Here is a 26,437-nt window from a genome sequence, read left to right as displayed (position 1 = left end):
TCTCTTTTTTAAATAATAAGGTGACCATTGGTATAAAACCTATATGGACAAAAAAATGGAAGGCATTGACAGAGCAACTTATTTTACTTGTATTCAACAGTGTGTTTCTTCAGTGGTATATGTTTTATTTTTCACAGGAGAAATTAAGCATAGTAATGTACAGATGAACATTCGTTTGGAGTGAGAAAGAAAGCACTTGGGAAATTAGGCAGCAAACTGCCTTAGATTCAACTTGTAAGTGTTCATAAGCATCGGGGAATCCAGATATTTTGGGTTTGAAACTTAAATAATTTTGAGGCCCTCCTTAAGAAAAAAACAGAAATTTTATAAGTAAAAAATGGGCCATGTAAATGAGGCATCCAGAAACTTAAGCTTATTGGCTTCATGGTAGATCTGTCTCTGCGCAGAAATCATACCTGGCAAGTTTATGTGAGGGAACATAGGTCTAAAAGCAACTGTTTTTGTTCTGTTTTCCCTTTCCCGTTTGTACAACCACCACCAGAGGGTGGCCTTTCCTCAACTTCAGGGACCTAGTACGCAGCACAGGACTGGTGCTTTAAATTAATATGTTACTAGAATCATCACATATAGCAAATGTGTTCTCAGCTCGTAAGATTTTGCATTTTGGGTGTTAGACTTCACTGGTTTAATCCTCTGGATTTAAAATGGTTATTAGATATACATTTTTAGTAATAAGCTTTAAAATCCAATGCTTTTCCATCTGGATGGCTAATGAATCAACAGGAATTACTCCAAATAATAGAGCTAGTTTGCAATCTGTGGTACTTCTTAGGCCCATTTTCCCCAACCAACTGTGGAATTTGTAGATATTTAATCATTTTGCAGACTTCTTTAGAAATGGTAGATTTTACTCCCATTTTTATTCTCAGTGTGTGGTTACCGTGGAGCTCTGGGTTGATATGGACATAGCCAGTATTCTTCAGTGGGGACAGTTTTGTACCCCCAGGAGCTATTTGGCAATGTCTAGAAACATTTTTAGTTGTCACAGCTGGGTGTAGGGGTGGGAGTAGTGCTCCCGACACCTCGTGGGCAGAGTCCGGGGATGCTGCTAAAGCTCCTGCGATGCACAACACAGTCCCCACAACAGAGAAGGATCTGGCTCAAAGTGCCAGTGGTGTCTGTTGAGATACTCTGGATGTGTCAAATTCAAAAGTATCATAGTTTGGGGCTTCCCTGGTGGCTCAGTGGCTGAGAGTCCGCCTGCCGGTGCAGGGGACGCGGGTTCGTGCCCCGGTCCGGGAAGATCCCACATGCCGCGGAGCGGCTGGGCCCGTGAGCCATGGCCGCTGAGCCTGTGCGTCCGGAGCCTGTGCTCCGCAACGGGAGAGGCCACAACAGCGAGAGGCCCGCGTACCGCAAAAAAAAAAAAAAAAAAAAAAAAAAAAAAAAAAGTATCGTAGTTTTTAATAAGAATGAGAATGCCTGTTTTGCATATTGCTTGTTAACAAAAGTTTAATGATTTGGTTTTTATACTGTGTCAGTTTTTTTTTCTTTACACGTTTGAACTGCTGACTTAAGGTGGCTGCATCAAGATGTCTTGTATTCTGAGAAGAGGATGGGGTGTCAGTATGAGTGCTGAGATATATTAGTGATGAATGCCGTTAGCACTCGAGGCGGGTACTGGCAGCAAATAACGCCATATATTTGCTACCCTGGTCTACTGGATCTTGTGCAAAATTCTGTTAGTTCATAGGTACATAATAAACTGAAGTCTTATTTGTCTTTTGAATAGATGCAAGCAAAATATCTGAAAGGGAGGACAATCACTGGAGTAGCAGCAGGCAGGTTTCATACAGTGCTGTGGACTAGAGAAGCTGTTTACACTATGGGACTAAATGGTGGACAGCTGGGTAAGAAATCCATGATGACAGTATCTGAAAAATAAATTGTATTCTTAAAACGGATATTTTGTGATTTGTTTGTGTAATTTTTTAGGTTATTTACTAGATCCCAATGGAGAAAAGTGCGTAACTGCTCCTCGTCAAGTCTCTGCCCTTCATCATAAGGACATAACTGTGTCTCTGGTTGCTGCTAGTGATGGGGCAACTGTCTGTGTTACCACAAAGGGAGATATTTACTTACTTGCAGACTATCAGTGCAAGAAGATGGCTTCTAAGTATGTGTATTTTTGTGAAAGAAACATACTTTAATAACAATTCAGCTCTTCCAGCAAATATCTGAGTATCAGCTTTATGCAGTCTCTGAAATGTCAAATGGAGAAAATTGAACGGTGGGAAAGTCAGGAGTTTTTGCCTTTGATAATCTTAGTCTTTTGGCAGACATCCAGTAAATATATATAAAAGTTCTTTGTAGGTTGTTAAACAGTATTTCTGAATTATGATAACATATGGTTAAATATGACCTATAAGTTTCCCTTTTTTTATGCTTCAGGTGCACAGAACTAGATGAATCATAATTCTTGGTTTGTGACACTATCATCATTGGTTCACGTGTAGCCTTTTATATATTATACACTTATTTATTTTAAAAAAATAATCATATTCTGTGGACCCTCTACTCAGTCCTTGTATTTATACCTAAGTGGTATATTTTATTATCTTTGTGTCTGTATAGCCAGTTGTTACCTGTTTTAGTAACATGCAGTAAACAAGCAGTTGGCTGTCTAATCAAAAAGTCAGTTAAAGCAGGGAATTATAACACTAAGATGGGCCTACCAACTGGAGTTCTCTGTCTTTTGTGCATAAACCATACTTATAATACTTATAATGTGTTACCTGTTACTTCATTTTGAATGATTTAAGGAGCAAGTGCTTAAAAACAAGTGTGAAGTAAGTTAAGGGCAGAATCCTATATTTTTTATACATTTTCAGTATTTTATATAGTTGGTTAATCCATATCTGATTTGACAGCCATTTTTTGCTTGTCATATTTATTGTGTCGTTTTAAAGTATTCAGCTTTTATAGAAAGTGTTCTTTTCAGACTAATATTTCATTGGTTTACATAATATTTCATTATAACTGTAGTAATAAATACAAGTAGAGAAATAGATCTTTGAGCAGATACAATAGCTTAGTTAGTAGAAGCAGGAGTGTGTAGGAATTCTAGAGAGTAGCTATCCAACTTTTAAAGTAATCAGGGATTTGAATTGAAATGCAACAGAATGTGCTTTTGCTAATGTCAATGAGATGGTAACTTCGTGAACAGATACCAACTATGAGGTTAGCTCATGAGCGGATGTCAACCATCAATATATACAACTTATCTTCTGTGTGTAACAACTGGAAGGTTATCAATTGTAGGTCATATTTCAGTTATAAAAACATGAAAATGTGAACATACATGTTTCTTAGAACTGACTATGTAGGTTTCTTTCTGAGCATGAGATGATTTGTGGAATGTTAGGTTTTGTTTTTACTTTACATTTATAAAATTTGCCCTGATAACATTAAATTACATAAATATAAGTTACATCCAGGTTTTCACTTAAGAAAATTCTTTTGTTACAGCTGGTTACAACATAGTAATTTTGAGAAGAAAAACATTAAACAAAAAAGAAAGAAAAACATTTTAAAACGTGGGTAAAATATCTGAAAGGGAGGATAATCGTTGGAGTAATAGCAGGCAGGTTTCACACAATACTATAGGCACATCACGTGTGTAGATGTAATGAAATGTATAATGAATTGGCTAGTGGATGAGTTATTAAATTAGCAATACTAATGATTTTTATGGTAGGTGTATCTATTTAAAGTTGTCCATATTTGAAATTAAGGATTTCTGTTTTGATTTGAGGCTTAAATTTTTTCTGTTAAAATGCAGATATATTTAGGAGCTTTTAGCCTTATCAGTTATTTAATCTAGAGAGAATGTGTGTACATGAGCAAGTGAGGTTTTAGATATTTAATGTGTGTATCTGGGTAGGTAGAGACTTTTGGGGAGGGAAGGACTTGCTATAGAAAGAAATGGTCATTGTGTCGGGGAAACTCATAAAAGGAGGAACTAAGGATACCAGAGGTCAAATCATCTTACTCCACCTTTCACAGTAATCACCCTAAATTAGTGTTTGAAGAGTAATTTCTTTAAAATTGATTGTATGTTTTAGAGAATATGTTAATCTAGAATGTTTTTTTTCACCCAGACAACTAAATGTGAAAAAGGTTCTTGTTTCTGGGGGGCATATGGAATACAAAGTTGATCCTGAACATTTGAAAGAAAATGGGGGTGAAAAAATTTGCATTCTTGCAATGGATGGAGCTGGAAGGGTGAGTATATATTTATACAAAAGCATAGTAATCTTGTTCTCAGTTGATAGCTGTAGGAGACCTGATAATGTAAAACTGTATTGCTATGATAGTGATGATTCCTGTTGACTTTTGTTTCCCTACTTGTTTTTGATGTCCAGTACTAATTATTGAGAGTTGGGAGCTGGTATTTCAAAGAAAGTATGATGACATTTAAGTGATGTTGCATAGTACTGTCTTGTTAAACTGTAGTTCAAAGTTTCATTTATTGTGCTTAAAATGGAAGTAAGGCGTTTTGATAGCTTATTTGATATATACATTGAGTACTGAAAAAATGGTATTGAATTGCATAGATATGAGATATATAACTATTCTTAAAAAAAGTAAAAAGCTAAGCTGGCAATATTAAAAATACATAATTGGAAATTTTCTCTCAAATTTGGTTTTAAACAAATGTACACATAATATATATGCAGAGATCATAACTATCATAGAAAATGTAATATATTTCAAGATCACTATATAAAGAATTTCTGGGACTTCCCTGGTGGTCCACGGGTTAAGACTCCACACTCCCAATGCAGGGGGCATGGGTTCAATCCCTGGTCGGGAAACTAAGATTCCGCATGCTGCACGGTGCAGCCAAAAAAAAAAAAAAAGACTCTCTTACCTCTTTTCATTTAAGTAAATAGAGTTCTAATTTTTATTCCTCTGATAAAATTGTCAATTAAAAAATATGTATTATACATTAGAAACACTGAAAAAATTTTACACTGTGACTGGAAAAACACGGATTGCTTTCTGCTTTTTGTTTATAAAATAAAAACATGCAAGTTTTCTGAGGTTTTATAAAGTGCTATAAAATTTGACATTTTAGAAATTGAAGAATTAATTGTAAAGCTCCACCTGCTGGTACATTACGGGCATAAATCTACTGTGGTTGATCATTTTATTTGAGGGAACTATATTTAAGATTTAGAGATCTAATTTGTACTAAAAGCAGGAAGCAGAGGCATGGAATTGCATTTAACAAGTTGAATATAAAAACATTTGACTTCCGGATTTATTTCATTTACGTTAATACGGATCTAGCTTGTTTATACACGTGGATATTTACTTCCTGTAAAATTAATTACTTTCCTGTAAAAATGACAACCAAGGTCTGATGGAATCAGTTAATCAATATAGTCTACTTTTTGTGTACATAGCTTTTGAGTGACCTTGGCAGATACCATTCTGTGCTTTAGGTTTCTTAATTATGAGGGGATTGAGCTTTTAAAGATCAGCAGTATTAATTGCTCAAATGAAATCATACTTGGAATACCAATCTGTGAAGCAGATAAAAGGGTTGCTGCTCTGGATAGAGCTGGATTGGGAAGCCCAGCACCCTGTCTCTCATCGTTCTCCATCCCTGAGCAGCAGCCCCTGAGCCATTTCTCAGGAACACTAAGGTTTGCAGAACCACGTGGAAGCCATTGAATTCTATGATTTTTTTGTCTCTAAGACTTTGTTTTACCTGAGTTATGCAGACATCTCTTTTTTTTCCCTCTTGAGAGTAAAGTTTGGATTTTCATAGGGTGGTTTATATTCTTGTAAATACTACACCAAGTCTGACATTCCAAGTTGCAGCGTTAAGATTTTTGTTTTTCTTTCCATTGTATCTGTTTGCCCCAAACAAGTAACAGTGAAAATTACTTCTTAAGAGGAGTGTCTTTAAAGCATTTTTAAGGCTTCACATTAGCTTGAGTATTTTCTGAAAGAGACACCATCTTGACTTTTATAGTGTTTATCTTTTACTATGAAAGAATGAACATTGAAACATACTAATCAGAGCTTTTATTTTTAGAGATAATGTCTCTTGATTTCATTTTTTGGCTGTTCAGATGCTATATTGCTTTCTATTCCACTGTAATTTGGTTTTACCTTAGGTATTTTGCTGGAGATCAGTCAACAGTTCTCTGAAGCAGTGTCGATGGGCCTATCCACGCCAAGTCTTCATTTCTGATATTGCTTTAAGTAGAAATGAAATTCTTTTTGTCACAAGAGATGGAGAGGGATTTAGAGGGAAATGGTTTGAAGAAAAAAGAAAGAGTTCTGAAAAGAAAGGTTAGTTCATATATGTGAATGGCATACCTTTAGCTAACGTTTAATTTTATAAGTATTTATCATTAGGTTTAACTGACAAGTGTTACTAGGTTTTACCCCTATATCTCTTCTTTTGATTTTGGTTGTGTGTATGCAGGTAAACAAAGGGAATTCAATCCACTTAAAATCCGGAGTTTTCAACCTTTTAGTATGCCCTGAGGTCATGGTACATTCCCATCAGTAACGGGCACATTAGTCTCTAGCCTTGGCTCTAGGGGCAGGGATATATAAAGTTAAAAAAAAAAAAAAACTTCCCAGATGGATTTGAACCATCTTCCAAGCTACTTTTTTTTTCACTCCCCAAACTGAGAATTGAGTGGCTTATGCTATGGGTTTTTTTGTTTTGTTTTTTTTTTACATGTTTGAATATATAAAATTAAACTTTTATAAAGTATCTTAGGACTTAGAGGAAAATTACAGGAAGAATAAGGTTTTTATGTTCACTGAGAATTTTAAAAAGTACAGCTTGTTTTATTAAACAATTGCTGAATAATTAGAGATAAGTTTTATTCATTCCTTGATGAATATAAAGGAGACCTTTAATTAAGATGCTACCATTGAAAATAGAAGTCATTCATTACTTATATAGTTCATTCTTAATTATCTGATTATAAATTTACAAACTTGTGGGTTATTTAACATTGGTTTTTAACTTAGGTTAGCAGCTTTTTTCTTTCATCTGTAATTAGTAATCTGTTGATTTTTTTTTTTTCCTTCCAGAAAAATTTGAATTCATTTACCTCTTTACATCTCATTGCTCCCACCGTAGCCCAAGTCATCACATGATTGAATGCAAAAAATAAGTTTTTTTATTTCCACTCTTGCTTCTTTTTATCTATTCTCTTACCAGAGTGAGCTTTTAAGCTCTGATCCTAATATTCCTGTGTTTAAAAACTCTGATGGTTTCCTCACTTCCTGAACATGGCCTACATGGCTCCTACTCTGACCCTTGTCTGCATCTCTGAACTCCTCTTGAATTCTCTCCCTCTCACTTACCACTCTTCAGACACACTGACCTTCAGGTATTCAGTCTTGTCCAGCTATGATTAGTCCCAGGGCCTTTCCTGATTTTTCACATCTCAGCTTAATTTTTACTTCTTCAGAGATGTTTTCACTGATTGCTTAATCTAAACTTAGTAACCCTGTTTTACTTTTAATACTCTCTTTGTATTTTCATCATGCAACTTATTTTTATGTATTTATCTTTGTGATTAATTTTTCTAATGCTGGTCTCCTATCAGATTATAAGATGGCAAGGACCATGATGTAAGGTCTCTATATCCTTATAGAGGAATCAAAGTTTCCTCTGTATTACTTAGCATTCAGCATATTTCCTGACACATAATAGTCCCTCATTAAGTCATCTGTTGAATAAATAAATCAGTTATTATATGCTAAAAGATATATAAAGAACATTTATAATTACTCAGGAAGTTATAAACATATCCTTCAAAATTATAGAGCCACAAAGGAATGATTTTTGGATAGTTTATTGAGTTGTCATATTTTATTTCTTTATAGATTACACAAGTCTGTAAACATTTAAGGTATATTTACTATGTGCCGGCTATAGGGCTAGGTTTTAATGATACAAAAATATATGACAGGCCCCTGTTCTCAGCCTATGAGTTTGTAGGGGCAATAGACATGTATATAAATATTTGCAGTTCATGGAGACAAATACTAGTGTGCACGTAATAAGTTTTTTGAGAGCATAGAAATTAGAATAACTGAGTGTCGGGAAGATTAGTAAAGCCCTGTGAGGCTGAAATAGAGTGAATTTTTGAGAGAGTAACTAGAATACACGTTCGACTTGTAAGTGTTGCAAGTCCTCAGAATTGTGTCTTAGTCATATTTAGTGGTCTAAAACTGAATTCTGATCTCATGCTCATGCATCTGCTTTTCAGTGTTTCTAAGTAAATGGGTACCTTTCACACTCCAAATTCACTCACCCTCTACATCTCATTGGTCACCAGGTTCTGCCACTTCCATTTCAAATATTTTTGAAATCTTCACTTTCTCTAGTTCCATTGCTACAACCATAGTCTATAGTGTTCGTTCTTTTTCTGGACTCTTAGTTTCCTAAATGATCGCTTTGTCTTTATTTTTGCTTACTTTAAACATTTTTCATACTACAGTCAGAATCATTTCTTTGCATGCACATTTCATATTTTTTTAAAATAGCTTTGATCTGACTTTTAATGATAAAATCACTTGTTTAATGTCTGCCTTCTCTGCTACACTGTACTTCAAGATGGTAGGGACATGCCTATCTTATAGGTTCATTACGGTATTACTAGGGATACACTGAGAAGCACTTTATCACAGTAGCACAGTGTGGTCACTCAGATACTTGCTGAATAAATGAAGGAAGGGGGAGAAGAAGGGAGGGAGCAAATAAAATTTTAATGGAAGCTGAGGAGTTTTAAAAGGTAGTATAACATTGTATTTGCCTTTTAGACAGCTTTGGTTGCAATCTGGAGGATAATATCATGAATAATTGAGAATTGACCCACCAAAATTTCCTTTATAAGGCAACCAATTTATAGGGTGTAAATTATGTTAAAGAGAGGGAAGATGTAGTTCTCCAGAAGGACTTAATACAGACAAAAGATATTTCCATATTCTCCTAATTGTTTTTCTATTCTATTTCCTCCTAAATCATTTTAACAGTTTCAACAGAGCCTTGATTAATGGAAGTTTATTCTTTTCTTTTTAGCAGAGATTTTATCAAACCTTCATAATTCCTCACCAGATGTGTCTTGTGTCTCTGATATAAATAGTGCATATGAAAGAATTCGACTTGAGAAACTTACTTTTGCCCATAGAGCTGTTAGTGTCAGCACGGATCCAAGTGGATGCAACTTTGCAATCTTGCAGTCAGATCCTAAAACAAGGTACTCTTGTATGTATTAAATTTCATTTTTAGAAGGAACAATCACTGAGTTTTCTGTTTTCAGTAGCTCTTGGAACAAATTTAATGGAAGAGCTGTTGTCAAGTCTTGTAGAGACTTCAGACATATTGATACAATCATGTTACCAGGTTAACTTGGGTGGAATTTGTTACATTGGAAATGTTGAATGTTCCTTTTAGTTTGTAAACTAATATTTATTGAAAATATTGAAGATAATATGTACATATACACAAAAAATTTATTCATATCTTTAGTACTTTGTGATGTACTCTACGTTCTCAGATTCTGAGAAATAGATTATAAATATTTGTTATGTAGTTTATAAAAATATCTGACTCTTGAATACAATGAGAAATGATAAAGGAAGAGGTAGTATAGATTCATCTGGAGGGCATTGAGAATCTCAGTGCAAATCTTCTGTCACATTAGTACGGATACGGAGATGACAGGTTAAGATAAATATCAAGGGTCTTATTGAAGAGGGAAAAAGTCCTAGAGACAGGGTTATCATTCCTCTTGCTTTGCCCAGGTCAGTCCCATATTTAGCACTGAAAGTCTATTCTCCTGGGAAAGCCCTCAGTCCCAGGCTGACCAGGGGTGTTGGTCACCCTACCTAGAAGGGCAAAATGTAGATTGGGAAGGTATGATTGCATGCTTACAGTACTGAAAGGACCAGGGTTGTGGACTGATGTATGTCTGTGTGTGTATTTATCTTTACTTCCTTAAGTTGCTAACCTATTCTGGGATCTGGGACCTGAAGTATCTACTCATTTTTCTGTATATGTTTTTCTCCACTTGTGAAATTAAAGGATATAAAAGAGGAAAAGGTTGAAAACTGTACTCTTTTTGAATGTTTTTAGTGATATTTTTAATCATTTATAAAATTTCTGTGAAACAGTCGTTCAAATTTATATTCTGGTGTTTTCTCGTAGAAAGAAAACAGTGCTTTCAAAGGAACACTTAATTCTTGTCATTTTAGTTTAGGGGAAAAAATACGTAAAGGAATAGAAAATATTTAAAGGGTGATACAGTATCAAAGACTGTGTGAGCAATATTCTTATGTTATTGGAAATGCTAAATTTAAAATTTTCTAAGTTTAATAAAAAAGAAATTATACTTTAAAAGGAGAATTGGCTAGGGATGCTTTCTTTTTCTGGAAAGTAAAAATAATTTTTGTTTCATTTCTAGCCTTTATGAAATTCCAGCTGTGTCCTCATCATCCTTTTCTGAAGAGTTTGGCAAACTGTTGAGGGAAACGGATGAAATGGACAACATCCATGATGTGACATTTCAAGTTGGCAATAGAATCTTCCCTGCACATAAATATATTTTGTCAGTGCGTTCTGACTTTTTCCAGAAATTGTTTCTTTCAGATGGTACTACTTTAGACTTTATAGATGTTTACCGGAAAGATGAAGATTCTGCAGGGTGCCATCTCTTTGTGGTAGAGAAGGTTCATCCTGACTTGTTTGAATACCTTTTACAATTTATATACACAGATACTTGTGACTTTTTAACTCATGGCTTCAAACCAAGAATAAATTTAAACAAAAAACCAGAAGAATATCAGAGCACTCTGAATTGTCATTTGAATAAAATGAATTCCCATGAAGATAATCAGAAGTCAGCATTTGAAGTTTACAAAAGTAATCAAGCTCATACAATTAGTGAAAAGCAGAAAAGCAAAAACAAATCTTCCAAAAAAGTAAAAAGTGTTGGGGAAGATGATCCTGTAAAAATGTTGCAAAATGTTGCAAAGAAATTTGGTTTTGGTGATTTGAGTAGTAGGTATGACTCCTCCTTAATATCTGTTCATGTACCTCATTATGTCCTCCTTTTAGAAATTCTTTTTTTTTTTTTTTTTTTTTGCTTTGATTTACTGCTGCTACTGCTCTTGCTTCTGTTCTTGGACCTGCTTCTCCTCCTCCTCCCCTCCCTTCCCCCCATTCCCTCCTCATCTTCCTTCTCTTATTTTCTCTTTCCCTCAGTCTCCGTCTCCATCTCCTTTTCTCTCCACCTCCCCTTTATTTTTTGGATTTGTATCTTTCTTTGCATGGATCTCTTTCTCCATTTTCTGCGAAAGCTATCTCTGGGATTCCCTGGATTAAAACATTAAAGGATAGGAAGGCTGTTAGTGGGTTTGAACTCTCAATGGTGTTTGTATAACAGGGATCTGGAGTGGCAGACAGTGTGGTATTCTGGAAAGAGTACTGTCTTTGCAGTTAGAAAGAACTATACATGCCTCTTAGCTCTACTATGACTAGCTAGGGCAAATTTCTTATTTCCTTGAACCTCAGTTTCTCAGTATACAAAAGGGGAGGGATAATATTGACCTAATATTGTTGGTGTAGTTTGGTCATATAGCATGTATGAAGTGCCTAATACAGTATCTGTCATCTTATAAACCAGATTTTTTGGAATTCTCTGTTTTTAAGGTATTTATATTGCCTGTGGCAGTATATCCTTAGTTGTGGGGCAGGAGCAAGGGAGGGTAGTATATCATGTTTTTTAATTGCAAACAGTGAAGGGCTTTATGCATAATGATGTTTAATATATTTTCAATATTAGGTATGATATTTCTTTATCACAGAATGGGAGTTAGTTGAGATACTCTTCCAGGTGATACAGATTATATAATTATGTTCAGATGTGGGCTTATTTGTTGGATTTTTGTTGTTCATTTTTGTAGGGGAATATATTCACCAGTTGTTAATTTTTATCCTTGATAGGTTAGATGGAGTCCGATTTGAGAATGAAGAAATTAATGTCATTGCCAAGAAAACTGGTAATAAACCAAAGCTAAGTCAGAGAAAATGGTAAGTTAGGAAATGAAGATAAACTTTTCATCCCTAGATTTTGAGACTTAAGTGTGGAAATAGAGCTCTTTTTACTCATATGTGAAGCAAAATGTGTATGTGAATACCCTCTTACCTTTATTAGTCTTCTTTATTTCTGGAAATGTTGGAGAGCTGTTGAGGCAAATGGATGAAAGTATTAACTGCTCAATAAGACATTGATACAGTTCATTTTTTTCTGATTACTTTCTAATGAAGAAAGGAATTAAAAAAATTTTTGGCCTGAATTTTTTATTTTTTTATAAGTAGGCAATGATGTTAACCCAAAAACCAATATAATTATGCCTCGTCAGCATTATGAAGATTATTTTCTTTAGTATAATCTTTTTCCGTAATAGATATACTATTCTAAATATGTTTATTATTAAAAGTTTTTGTTTTTAGGTATGTGTACTTGGTAGGTGAAAAGTCTTGGAGAAAAAAAACTGTGGCGGTATCTAGACTGTGCTTAGCACAGAAGAGGTTGTACAAATAAGTGAATTAAAGACCTTTGACTATGATGTTACTTATTACACCGGGCCTGTATTGAAAAAGGAAAATAAAAAGCAAGACTTCTTTGAATATTTATCTGTATTCAGTTCCCTTTACAAATATCTTTATTGTAAGGCCTTATTATCTTCCCTAAAGTGGAAGGAGATGAAGTACTTTATATGTATACCCTCAAGTTGTATATTGTCTGCCACCTTTAATTAAGAGAAAATCAAATGTTAAAACAAATCCTATAATGGATTTTCTTATTGCTTATTTGCTAAATATGTAAAGAAATTGCTCTTCAATTAAACTTTTTTTGTCCAGTTCTTATTTATGTGACGTGACCATGAAATCAGTGGATGGAAAGGAATTTCCTTGTCATAAATGCGTTCTTTGTGCTAGACTTGGTAGGTACACTTTTGTTAGTTGCTGATTTATTTGTTTTGGTATTTCACTATTCTTACTCAACTTTTTTTCTTTCAGAATATTTTCATAGTATGCTGAGTAGCTCATGGATTGAGGTAAGATTTAAAGAGAACACGTAGGCTGGTAGTTATACTTTATACTTTTGGGAAATTATATGCTAAAGAAATTAAAAAATATTTTAACTCAGTTTTTGCTTTGTTTTCAACTTTATTTATGCATAAGCCTGCTGGAAAATAGCAACATTCCAAAATGAAAATTGTTGCAAAAAGGTTACTTAAATAAATTCTCCATTATTATTTGGACTTGTATTTGGAATACCAGTTTGTTTCTTTTTTTCTCGATTTTTCTTGATTCTTTTTCATGTTACAAGGCATTTTAAAATTAAATGTATCTCATTTTAGCTTTGTGTTATATAAATGTTATCTTGTTTTGCATTTGATGTGATTCCTGTTAAACGTTTTTCATACCAGTAACCTCAGTCAGAATGTAGTAGTATTTTGTAGTTTAATTATTTTACTTTATTTTATTTAGGCTTCCAGTTGTGCAGCTCTGGAAATGCCAATACATTCTGACATACTGAAAGTTATTTTGGACTACCTCTATACTGATGAAGCTGTGGTGATAAAAGGTATTAATAAGAGTTAAGACATTTCAGATATTTAAGATATAGTTAAAAATGATAAAATCACGTGAATCTTACTTTCTACTCTAATTGAAATAAGCCATCAACAGAGGCTTAAATTTAAAATAAGCAAATAGGGATGGTTACTAATAGTAAAAGAATGGAAAAGAAAATTTTCATTACCTATGTGAATATATAAGACTTATTAATATTGGTTGAGATTAGATTTAACATTTCCATACCCAGCTACTTATATGATTAAGATGAGGACTTGACAGCAGGGAGTATAGTTTTGATAGTCTACAAAAGTTCTTTCTTGCCTGTTTTTCCCCTGTGTGAACATACCTGAAGTAAAATAAATAGACTAATAATTGAACTGAAATTTATAAAGACAGTTCATTTGTATACTTTGTCAGGCAACACACCCATGTTTTATTTACCAGGTATCTTTAGTCATAGAGTGGTATGCTTCTGTGTTCTGTGTATGTCGATACCACATTTTCTTTATCCATTTGTCGATGGGCATTTAGGCTGTTTCTATATTTTAACTATTGTGAATAATGCTGCAGTGAACTTGGAAATGCAGGTATATCTTTAAGATCCTGATTTCAGTTCCTTTGGCTAAATACTCAGAAGTGGGATTGCTGTATCATATGGTAGTTCTATTTTTAATTTTTTGAGGAACCTCCATACTGTTCTCCATAGTGGCTGCACCAATTTACACTCTCACCGACAGTGCACAAGGGTTCCCTTTTCTCCCCATCTTCATCAACACCTATTATCTTGGGTTTTTTTGATAATAGCCTTCCTAACAGGTATAAGGTGACATCTCACTGTGGGTTTGATTTTCATTTCCCTGATAAATAATGACATTGAGCACCTTCTCATTTACCTGTTGGCCGTTTGTATGTCTTACTTGGACAAATGTCTATTAAGGTCTTTTGCCCGTTAAAAAATTTTTTTTTATGTTTCTTTTTTAAAAGTTTTTATATTGTATTGGACTATAGTTGATTTACAATGTTGCAGGTTGTTGCAAGTGTACAGCAAGGTGAATCAGTTATACATATACATGTATCTATTCTTTTGCAAATTCTTTTCCCATTTAGGTTATTACAGAATATTGAGCAGAGTTCCCTGTGCTATATGTATGTCCTTGTTTGTTATCTATTTAAAATATAGTAGTGTGTATATGTTATTCCTAAACTCCCAATTTATCCCTCCACACACCTTTCCCCTTTGGTAACCATAAGTTTGTTTTCTAAGTCTGTAATTTTTTTTTTTTTTTTTGCTATTGTATTTTTAGGAGTTCCTTATATATTCTGGATATTAATCTCTTATCAGTTACGGTTTGCACATATTTTCTCCCATTCCAAAGTTGCCTTTTTATTTTGTTGACTGCTTTGCTGTGCTTTTGGTTTCATGTAATACCACTTGTTTACTTTTGCTTTTGTTTCACGTGGTTTGGTGTCACATCTAAAAAATCATTGCTAAGACCAATGTCTGGGAGCTTTTCCCCTTTTTTCTTCTAGGAGTTTTATAGTTGCAGGTCTTAGATTCAAGTCTTTAATCCACTTTGAGTTGATTTTTGTGTTATGGTGTAAGATGTGGGTCCAGTTTCATTGTTTTGCATGTGGATATTAAGTTTTTCTAATCCCCTTTATTGAAGTGACTGTCCTTTCCCCATTTTGTATTCTTGACACCCTTGTCAAAGATTAATTGGTTGTATATATGAGGGTTTATTTCTGGGCTCTGTATTCTGTCTCATTGGTCTACATGTCTGTTTTTATGGCATTACGTTACAGTGTTGATTACTGTAGCTGTGTAATAGGATTTGGAAATCAGGAAATGTGATGCCTCCAGCTTTGTTGTACTTTTTCAGTAGTGCTTGGGCTATTTATGGTCTTTTATGGTTCCATATGAATTTTAGGATTACTTTTTCTACTTCTGTGAAAGATGCCATTGGAATTTTTATAGGATTTCATTGAATATGTAGATTGCTTTGGGTAGAATGGGCACTTTAACAATATCAATTCTTCCAGTCCATGAACATGGGATATCTTTCCATTTATTTGTACCTTATTTAATTTCTTGTCTCAGTGTTTCATAGTTTTTGGTGTGCAGATCTTTCACCTCCTTGGTTCAGTTTATTCCTGAGTCTTTTATTCTTTGTGTGCGATTGTGCCTGGGATTGTTTCCTTAATTTCTCTTTCTGTTAGCTCATTGTTAGCATACAGAAATGCAACAGGTGTTTGTGTATTGATTTTGTACCCTGAAACTTTATTCTTTCATTATTTTTAAGAGTATTTTGGTGGAGTCTTCAGGCTTTTCTATGTATACTGTCATGTCATCTGCAAACAATGACAGTTGACTTCTTCTTATTCAACTTGGATTCCTTCTATTTCTTGTCTCATTGCTGTGGCTAGGACTTCCAATACTGTGTTGAATAAACATGGTGAGGGTGTGCATCCTTGTCTTGTTCCTGATCTTAGGTGAAAGCTTTCAGGTGTTTACTGTTGAATATGATGTTAGCTTTAGGCTTGTCATATATGGCCTTTATTGTATTGAGGTACATTCCTTATATACCTAATTTCTTAAGAGTTTTTATTATGAATGTATGTTGAATTTTGTCATATTCATTTTCTGCAGCTGTTGAGATGATCGTATGATTTTTAGCCTATGTTCTGTTAACGTGGTGTATCGTGTTTATTGATTTGCACATTGTTGAACTATCCTTGCATCACAGGTGTAAATCCCACTCTGTGGTGTATGATCCTTCTAATATGCTGTTTAATTTGGTTTACTGGTATTTTATTGAGGATATATATATGTATGTTAATCAGGGATATTGTTCTGTAATTTTTTTTTCTTGTAGTGAACTTGTCTGCCTTTGGTATCAGGATAATGCTGGCCTCATAAAATGAGTTTGGAAGTTTTCCCTCCTATTCAATTTTTGGGATGAGTTTAAGAAGGATTGAGGTTAATGTTTCTTTAAATATTTGGTAGAATTCACCTGTGAAGCTTTCTAGTTTTGGGCTTTACTTATTTTGGAGACTTCTAGTTATTGATTCAATCTCCTTACTGTGTTATTGGTCTGTTCACATTTTCTATTTCTTCATGATTCAGTTTTGGTATGTTTCTAGGAACTGATCCATTTCTTCTAGATTATCCAATTCATTAGCATATAGTTCATAGTAGTCTCTTATGATCGTTTGTATTTCTGCGATATCACTGGTAATGTTTCCTCTTTCATTTACAATTATTTATTTGAGTCTTCTTTTTTCTTAGTCTACTTAAGGGTGTGTTAATTTTTTTTTTTTTTTTTTTTCTTTTTGCGGTATGCGGGCCTCTCACTGTTGTGGCCTCTCCCGTTGCGGAGCACAGGCTCCGGATGCGCAGGCCCAGCGGCCATGGCTCACGGGCCCAGCCGCTCCGCGGCATATGGGATCCTCCCAGACCGGGGCACGAACCCGTATCCCCTGCATCGGCAGGCGGACTCTTAACCACTGCGCCACCAGGGAGGCCCAGGGTGTGTTAATTTTGTTTATCTTTTCAAATAACCAACTCTTAGTTTAATTGGTCCTTTCTGTTGTTTTACTAGTGTCTGGTTCATTGATTCCTTCTCTATCTATATTATTTCCTTTCTTCTCCTAACTTTGGGCTCTGTTTTTCTTTTTATAGTTCTTTGTTGTGTAAAAACCTTAAGGTTGTTCTTTTGCGATCTTTCTTTTTAAGGCATTTATCAGTATAAATGTGTTTCTTAGAACTTCTTTTGTTTAATCCTGTAAATTTTGATACGTTGTGTTTCCCATTTTCCTTTGTCTCAAGATATTTTTTTGCTTTCTCTTTGATTTCTTCTTTGACATATTGGTTGTTCAGGACTATATTGTTTAATTTCTACATATTTGTGAATTTTCCAGTTTTCCTCCTGTTTTTCTGATTTTATACCATTTATACCATTGTGGTTGGTAGAGAAGATACTTGATATGATTTCAGTCTTCTTAAATTGTTAAGACTTGTTTTGTGGCCTCACATATCGTCTGTTTTGTAGAATGTTTTGCGTACACTTGAGAAGAATGTGTATTTTGCTGTTGTTGAATGGCATGTTCTCTATATGTCTGTTAGGGCCATTTGGCATGTATTGTTGGTCAGGTCTGCTGTTTCCTTATTGATTTTCTGTGTGGATTATCTATTCCTATTGAATATGGAGTATTGAAGTCCTCTGTTGTTTTACTGATGTCTATTTCTGCCTTCAGCTCTTTTACTGTTTCCTTTATATATTTAGGTGCTTCAACTCTATGCCTGTAACAACTGTTATATCTTATTGATGTATTGATCCCTTTGTCATTATATACTGACCTCTTTGTCTCATGTGACTGTTTTTGACTTAAAGCATATTTTGTGTGATACAAGTATGCCCACCCCACCGTTAACATTTGCATTGAGTATATGTTTTCATCCTGTCACTTTCAGCCTGTGTGTGTCCTTAAAGGTAAAATAATTTTCTTGTAGGCAGCATATAGTTGTACCTTGTTTTTTAATCTATTCAGCTACTTTGCTTTTGATTGGAGAATTTAATCCATTTACATTTAAAGTAATTATTGGTAGGTAAGGATGTACTTCTGGAATTTTGTCAGTTGTCTTCTGACTGTTTTTGCAGTTCCTTTGTTCCCTTCTTCCTCTTGTGTGTGCTGTCTTCCTTTGTAATTTAATGATTTTTTGGTAGTGGTATGCTTTGGTTCCTTTCTCTTTACCTTTTGTGTTTCTACTGTAGGTTTTTGCTTTGTGGTTACCATTAGGCTTACATGTAATCATATTTTATAATTACAACAGTCTGTTTTTAAACCACAACTTTTTTTCTTTTTCTTTTTTTTAAATTGATGTTTGGTTGATTTACAATATTAGTTTCAGGTGTACAGCATAGTGGCTGAATATTTTTATTGATTATACTCCATTTAAAGTTGTTACAAAATAATGTCTGTATTTCTGTGTGCTGTACACTATATATATCCATGTTGCTTATTTATTTTTGTTTGTTTTTGTTTGTTTTTTGTTTGTTGCGGTACGTGGGCCTCTCACTGTTGTGGCCTCTCCCATTGTGGAGCACAGGCTCCGGACGCGCAGGCTCAGTGGCCATGGCTCACGGGCCCAGCCACTCCACGGCATGTGGGATCTTCCTGGACCGGGGCACGAACCCGTGTCCCCTGCATCGGCAGGCAGACTCTCAACCACTGCGCCACCAGGGAAGCCCTGCTTATTTATTTTATACATAGTAGTTTCTAACTCTTAATCCCATAAACCTATCTTGCCCCCTCCCCCTTCCCTCTCTCCACTGGTAACAACTGCTTTTGTTATCTGTATCTGTGCGTCTGTTTTTGTTTTGTTATATACATCTGTGTTATTTTTTTTAGATTCCAGGATTCCACATATAATTAATAACATGAAGTATTTATCTCTCTCTGACTTATTTCATTAAGCACAATACCCTCTAGGTCCATTGATGCAAATGGCAGAATTTCATTCTTTTTTATGGCTGAGTAATATTCCACTGTATGTGAGGTACACACACACACACACGCACACATCTTTATCCATTTGTCTATTGATGGATACTGGGGTTGCTCCCTATCTTGGTTGGTATTCACAACTTAACTTTGATTCCATACAAATCCTCTTCACTTTTACTTTTTTCCCCCTCTGCATTATTTCTTCAGATATTCTTTATGTCTGTTCTTTTTTCCTGCTGGGACTCCCATAAGTATCTATCTAGGCTGGATAGTGTTCCATAGGTCTCTTATACTCAGTGTATTTTTATTCATTCTTGTTTGCTTTCTGTTCCTCTGATTGGATCATCTCAATTGATGTATAGTTTCTGTCCTCACTGATAGTCTTAATTTCATGAGATATTTTTCTTATACTTTCTTTTAGATTTTTAGGCATGATTTTTTTAGTTCTTTGAACATATTCAAAATAATTGATTTAAAGTCTGTAATATGTAATGGCTCAGCATCTTCGCATTCTCAGGGACAGATTCTCTTGGCTGCTTTTTTTCTGTATATAGACCATATATTTACATCCCTCTTTTCATCTTTCATAATTTTTTTATTGAGAACTGGACATATCTAAATAATATGTAGCAACTCTTGAAATCAGATTTTCCTCCTTCCCCAGGGATTTTTGTTTTTGCTGTTTGTTTAGTGACTTATTGGAACTAATCCTTTAAAATTCGTATTCTTTGTCATATATGACCACTGAGGTCTCTGCTTGGTCAGCTTAGTGGTCAGCTACTAATTAGAATTTTCCTTAAATGCCTAAACCAGTAAATCTCCCAGCCTGTGCCTAGGGGCTCTTTGTGTGTGTGGCGGCCTGGCTTCATTTCTTAGCCGGGCAGTTTACAGCTGTGCCTTAGATTCATTTCCTGCTTTTGCAGTCTCAAGGTCAGCCAGAAGTAAGAGTTTTGGGCCTTCTTAAATTTTTTCTGGGCATGTGCACAGCCCTCCACATATGTATGACCTTCTAGATTCATAGGAATATGTTAAAACTTTTCAAAACCCTTTATGGACACAGCTCAGACTGCCATAACAGAATAACAGAGACTGAAATTTATTATTCACAGTTCTGGAGGCTAATGTCTCAGGTCAAGGTCCAGCAGAGTTGGTTTCTGGTGAGGATTCTCTTCCTGGCTTGTACATGGCTGCCTTCTTGTTATGTCCTTACTTGACCTTTCCTCAGTGCTTGTGTGTGAGTGTGAGTGGAGAAAGAGAGAGTGAGAGAGTACACACACACACACACACACACACACGAAGAGGATTAGTCGGGGGAGATGATAGGTCTGTGATGTCTCTTCTTAGAAAGACACTAATCCTATCAGATCAGGGCTCTACCTTATGACTGCATTTAACCTTAATTAGTTCCTTAGAGGCCCTGTCTCCAGATATAATCACACTGGAAATTATACCTTCAACATGTGAATTTTCAGGGGACATAAACATTCAGTCACGACAATATCTCTTTCCCTACCTGCTTCTTGTTTGCTCTATCCCTTATTTATTGCCTTGGGCAGCTTCGGTGTTAAGTAATTGCTAATTGTTTTGAATAAATGCCCTCTTCTGAGGCTGTTCACACTGGGCAAGCTTTGAGTCAGGTCAAATAAACCCCTGCTAGCTGGGTTTCCAGGTAACTGCCAGACAGGTCAAATAATGACAGTTTCTTGATAATGTTGCTCCACAACTGTTCTGTCTCCTCCAGTGGATGTAGCTGCTCGTACCTGCCTGTGATTGCAGGGTTGATGATTTTCAAGACTACTGAGGAGGAGAGGTGAGGACAGGAGAGGAGGATCTAAGTAGGAGCAGCTAGTGTCCCAGAGCTTACTGTTCTTAAGATTCCGCCAAGTTTTTTGAGTCAGTGCTCCCTAGGTTATTGCAAGCCTTTGGCTAATTTCTAGAATTCTGAAAAAGTTGATTTTTGATAATTTTTTGTAATATTCTCATTGCTTTTGTGGAGAATTTTTGAAGTAGTTCTTAGTCTGCCATTTGCAATGACTTCACCTCTCCCTCATCTTTTAAAATGTTTTTTTCTACTTTCTTTTTTTTTAATGCATATATTTCATCTTCATTTTGAGGGCTTTTTGCTTATTTATTTATTTATTTATTTATTTATTTTTGGCTGCGCCGGGTCTTAGCTGCAGCACGTGGGATCTTTTAGTTGTTGGCATGTGGACTTCTTAGTTGCGGCATGCAGACTTCTCAGTTGTGGTGTGTGGACTTTTAGTTGTGACGTGTGAACCCTTAGTTGTGGCACACATGTGGGATCTAGTTCCCCCACCGGGGATTGAACCTGGGCCCCCTGCATTGGGAGCACAGAGTCTTACCCACTGGACCACCAGGAAAGTCTCTCATTTTCTTCTTTTTAAGCATTTTTTTCTTCCTATGGTGGTGGTATTTTTTTTTTCCTATTTATATTACTATTCTGGCAGTGATTCTAGCATTGCTTAGGGTCATTAATAGTACACTGGATCAAGTTTATGTTAAATTAAGGAACTTCTATAATTAAAAAAAAAGTACTCTTAGATGACCAATTTTGTTTTAAATAAGGAAGCCTAAGAGCATTATTCACCTCTCCCTTCGTCCTTCCCTGCCCCCTCTACCCCCCGTATGTATATATATGTTTTAACATATGTATCTATTTGACATATACCTGTATATTACCTTTAATGATGAGATTTGACTTTCCCCTCTATTAGTTTGAGAAATGTTTGTCCAACAGCAGTGGGAGATTTTAAACAAGTCAGGCATTCTAGTGGTTCTTTAGACTAAAAAAGATCTACTCAAGTTGCCCATTTTATGGTCCTGGTATGAACCAGGGCATTTTGGGTGTGTTTATTTTACAGCTTTCTACTGAAAAGACAGAAATATTTTGATGTTATGACTGTTTATCATACTTGCCATTTCAACATTTAGAAAATAATCATCATAATTCTCTCGTTTGTAGTGTCTTAATTACTTGAACTTTTGCCCCTTAGGTATAATGTTTACAAAATAATAGTAAAGAGTGACGCTTCTTTTCTTTTTTTTTTTTTTTTTTTTAGAATCTCAAAATGTGGATTTTGTTTGTAGCGTTCTTGTGGTGGCTGATCAGCTTCTCATATCTCGATTGAAAGAGATTTGTGAAGTGGCATTAAGTGAAAAACGTGAGTTTTTGAATTGGAATCTTAGTGTGTTTTCAGGTTGATCCAGGATTTACTGTATTTTATTGACTTTCTGATGAAGTTTATGGTAAAATGCATGTTTTTGTATCAGTAAAAATTCAAGACATTTAAACTATTTCGTGTCATCATTTGTAAGCACATCCTTATTTTAGAGATGTTAATATGTGAAAACATGAACATCTTAGAATTGAAATACATTAATTTTTTGGAAATGCCATAAAAGCTTGAATAATAAAGATGGCATGAAACTTATTTTGGAATCTGAAAGATGAGAGTTTGAAAGCAGAAATTTTTTACCCTTGCCCTGGTCTGTAAGTCTACACTTAGCTACCCTGCTATTTGCTGGAAATTTTATGTAACCATCCTGTTAATATATTTGATCAAAAACTTCTCTTATCTCTCAAACTCTTATTTTTCTCTCTCTGTTTATTATTTCCGTTAATTGCATGGCTGTCATCCTAACTCTCAACTTTGGAACCCAAAGTTATTTTTTGTTATTTTGTTTTTATACCCAAATTGCAGCTGTCAAAATTGATTAATCTTAACTGTGTTGACCACATTTCCCCTACCGTTGTTTTTTTTTTTTTTTTTTTTGGCGGTACGCCGGCCTCTCACTGTTGGCCGTTGCGGAGCACAGGCTCCGGACACGCAGGCTCAGCGGCCATGGCTCACGGGCCCAGCTGCTCCGCAGCATGTGGGATCTCCCTGGACCGGGGCACGAACCTGTGTCCCCTGCATCGGCAGGCGGACTCTGAACCACTGAGCCACCAGGGAAGCCCTCCCCTACCTTTTTATTCTCACTGTCACTATGCTAGTTGAGATCACTGTTATCCATCCCTTCTGTGTAGTGTCATAGTGGTCTTTTAAGTCCTGTTTCTCTTTTCTAACTTCTTTAATCTTTCTGTAGGAAGGAGTTAATGTCTTCCCTTGTTCATATATTTTTAATCGCTTACTCTGGGATAAAGGTTAAATCTCCTCACCCTGATATAAAAGTTTCTTGGCTTTCTAATCTAACTTTGTTCTCTTTCTTTGCCTCTTCAGGAAGTGTGAAGGGATTTTCTGTCAAATTTTTCTAATTTGTACTTCTAATAGTTTGTCTTAGCTCTAGAGTCTTATTTACTCACTTTTCTTGAGCTCTGGAGTATCTTCTTGAACAACTCTAAAGTTTTTGTATGATCCAGTTTTATTTCTGTGAAATGGGAGAATTTGGGTTCATCATCAGTTGAAACTTTAGGTTAGTGAGGAGTGAGGCAGCGATCATTATTGTCTGCATATAACTTTTGCCTGAGTTATAAGGGAGAAAGAACAAAGAAGAGGAAGCCAGGTGTAGAAAGTAGTTGTGTTCCTCTGTTGGCTGGGACTCAGAGTAAGTAAGAAAAAGAATGGAGGGGTTTGGGAAGCCAAAGTTACATGCTAGGTAAATAGAATATTCTGGGACAGTCTCTAGCAAAACGCACTTCATATATAAGGTTAACAAGGATTGTAACAAAATCTAGCATGTTTTGTACAGTATGCCAGATTCTGCACTGGCATGAACAATAATATGGTAAGATTTAAATGTACTTATTTTCTAAATATATAGTATTTGTATGTGTTTATATATGTAAATATACCCACGTAAAGTCTGATAGATGACTCAACATAAATATATTTTGTAGAATGATTTCATCAGTTTCTCCTACTCCTAAGTATACTTTTTTAGTTTTATAGGAGAATGACTATTCTGTGCTATATAAATGAAAAGGAATGTTGTTTATCAGTGAAAGTTAAAAATATTCTGAAAAGGTTAGGTAGAAGATTGTCAATTCTTACATGTTTGCTTTTAGATGACACTGTAATGCACCTTCTGTTTTTTCTTTTGCTTAAAATTTTATGTGTTTGTACTTCCTCTGAACAAGTCATTTAAAATTACTTTGGTATATTGGGATGGAAAATGAGTTGTATATTTGCCCTAGTATAACTTATTTTTGGCAAGACACTACTTTCAGTTTTCCTTCTTCTAAATGTTCAAACCTGACAACTTGAGAAATAAGTATATTTCATTTGCTGTAGTAACATGCCTTTCATCTCATTTCGCATATCTTTTCCTTTGTAGTTACCCTTAAGAATGCTGCTATGCTACTGGAATTCGCAGCAATGTATAATGCTGAACAGTTGAAACTATCTTGTTTACAGTTTATAGGACTGAATATGGCAGCTTTACTTGAAGCAAGGTAGGTTAGATATATACAGACTGTTGCAAAAGCACTTATTTATATATAATAACAAATATATTAGTAATTTAAAAGTGAATAACGATAAATCCCAGCTTTGTAGAAAAAGTGAAAATGTAAGGGGATTTAATCATTCCATCAGTATTTGGATGCTTAATATATGCCAGCCATTGCTAAGATACTACCGGGAACAAATAAAGACAAAATATCCTTGCCCTCAGTGGTGCTTACATGCTGGTTGGAAGGTTGTGGGACAGTATTATCACAAGTATATTTGTATATGTTTTCATATCTTTGCTTGTTTAGGCTAATTTGTAACTATGTAGTTTTTACCTTGGCTTTTGGAAACTATCTGTAATACTAATTAAGGCAGCGCTTAATTACTTCACATATATGCATGCATACAGTTTGTTACTGGTTGATTTCTGTTTTCTCTTTGTATTTATTCTCTTTTAAGATATTTCCTATACTACATATTGATTCTTTGGTCAAACTTAGGCTGCAGCAGATGGCCTGAAAAAATTTAGTTGGTCTAGTTTATGGCAAGCTGATATGTGTGTTGAAGCTTTCATGGTAATGAAATTTTTCTTATGAAAAATGACACACTTTACGTGAAAAAAATCAGCTAAATATATGTATCCTGTTTTATAAGCTAATATTTCATGCTATATTGATGTTTACCTGGATGGAAAGAATTTGATAAATGCTAATGATTTAGGAGTCATAGACATTTTAGAATTAGAGGAATTTTGGGAAATTTAATCCCATTGTTTTCAACTATTTTAGCAGTGGAATTTTTTTTTTTTTCTTTTTTTTTTTTTTTTTTTTGTGGTACGCGGGCCTCCCACTGTTGTGCCCTCTCCCGTTGTGGAGCACAGGCTGTGGAGGCGCAGGCTCAGTGGCCATGGCTCACGGGCCTAGCCGCACCGCGGCATGTGGGATCTTCCTGGACCGGGGCACGAACCCATGTCCCCTGCATCGGCAGGCGGACTCTCTACCACAGTGGAATTGTTTAATGAAATAAATTTACAGATTTATTTTTTAGCATAAAGTCACAATTTTACTACATTTACTCGCTATAAAGTCAGTGATGAGAAAAGTAAGTCTTTTTGGTCAGCACGGGAATTTCAGATTAGATTTCTTGGTGTCAGTTGCATTTTTAAAGTCGGTGTCTAGTGTAATGCTGTATTTTGTTTTAATTGTAATAATAGCTAACTCTGCCATAATAATAGTTATTAATAGTAATAACTAATAATAGTACTATAATAATAGTTACACAGTAGTAGTAATAGTAATAATGATAATTATTGGTATGTGCCAGGTGGCATTCTAAAAGTGTTGTATGGATTCACTTAATTTTCATGAAAACCTTACGAAGTAGATTCTGTTTATATACTCGCATGAGGATGAGAAAACCCGTGAAACTTTTTTTGTCAAATAATCAAGAAAACCTTGATCCATATAATTAATTATAAATGGTAACGGTTTTTTGGTAACTCACCTTTCAAAGTCAGGATGATGCTTAATGAAACTAATTCTAAAACATGTTTGAAATAAAAGTTTTCTACCATTTTTAAAAGGTGAATCACTAACAGATTCCTTAATAATTGCCATTTAGGGTTCAATTTAGAGAAAATTCTTTTGGCTATTTAATGCTTTGTTATTTTGTGAAAAATGCTTTCCAAATGCAAATTAATATTATGGGATATTAGACAATGTCATTTCAAAATGCCTCTGGTATTTCATTGTCAGAACCTGGCAGAGGTTTCAGAATACATTTATTTTTTTTGCTTACATTACATTAGTCATTCTAATCATAGCAATTTTTTCCCCTTGCATTGCCAAATTAACTTGTTTAATTT

At 34.9% G+C, this 26,437-nt stretch overlaps 1 protein-coding gene across 9 annotated transcripts in view; it reads left to right on the top strand.

The window, feature by feature from the left end:
- The window catches only part of IBTK (inhibitor of Bruton tyrosine kinase), a 186,356-nt gene that overhangs the window by 116,373 nt on the left and 43,546 nt on the right, over positions 1–26,437 (top strand). For 8 of the 9 annotated variants that reach the window (XM_060115369.1, XM_060115367.1, XM_060115368.1 and 5 more), the window contains 12 exons: positions 1,754–1,871; positions 1,957–2,137; positions 4,122–4,245; positions 6,153–6,330; positions 9,089–9,266; positions 10,473–11,072; positions 12,014–12,100; positions 12,935–13,017; positions 13,094–13,131; positions 13,568–13,664; positions 22,243–22,344; positions 24,458–24,575. In XM_060115369.1, the coding sequence (XP_059971352.1) occupies positions 1,754–1,871; positions 1,957–2,137; positions 4,122–4,245; positions 6,153–6,330; positions 9,089–9,266; positions 10,473–11,072; positions 12,014–12,100; positions 12,935–13,017; positions 13,094–13,131; positions 13,568–13,664; positions 22,243–22,344; positions 24,458–24,575 (1,904 nt within the window). The remainder of the gene's footprint in view (positions 1–1,753; positions 1,872–1,956; positions 2,138–4,121; positions 4,246–6,152; positions 6,331–9,088; positions 9,267–10,472; positions 11,073–12,013; positions 12,101–12,934; positions 13,018–13,093; positions 13,132–13,567; positions 13,665–22,242; positions 22,345–24,457; positions 24,576–26,437) is intronic. The other variant, XM_060115370.1, reaches the window with a different exon arrangement.

Source organism: Mesoplodon densirostris, chromosome 12 (assembly GCF_025265405.1).
Source record: "Mesoplodon densirostris isolate mMesDen1 chromosome 12, mMesDen1 primary haplotype, whole genome shotgun sequence".
NCBI lineage: Eukaryota > Metazoa > Chordata > Mammalia > Artiodactyla > Ziphiidae > Mesoplodon > Mesoplodon densirostris.
This window is presented reverse-complemented; position numbering and strand designations above follow the sequence as displayed.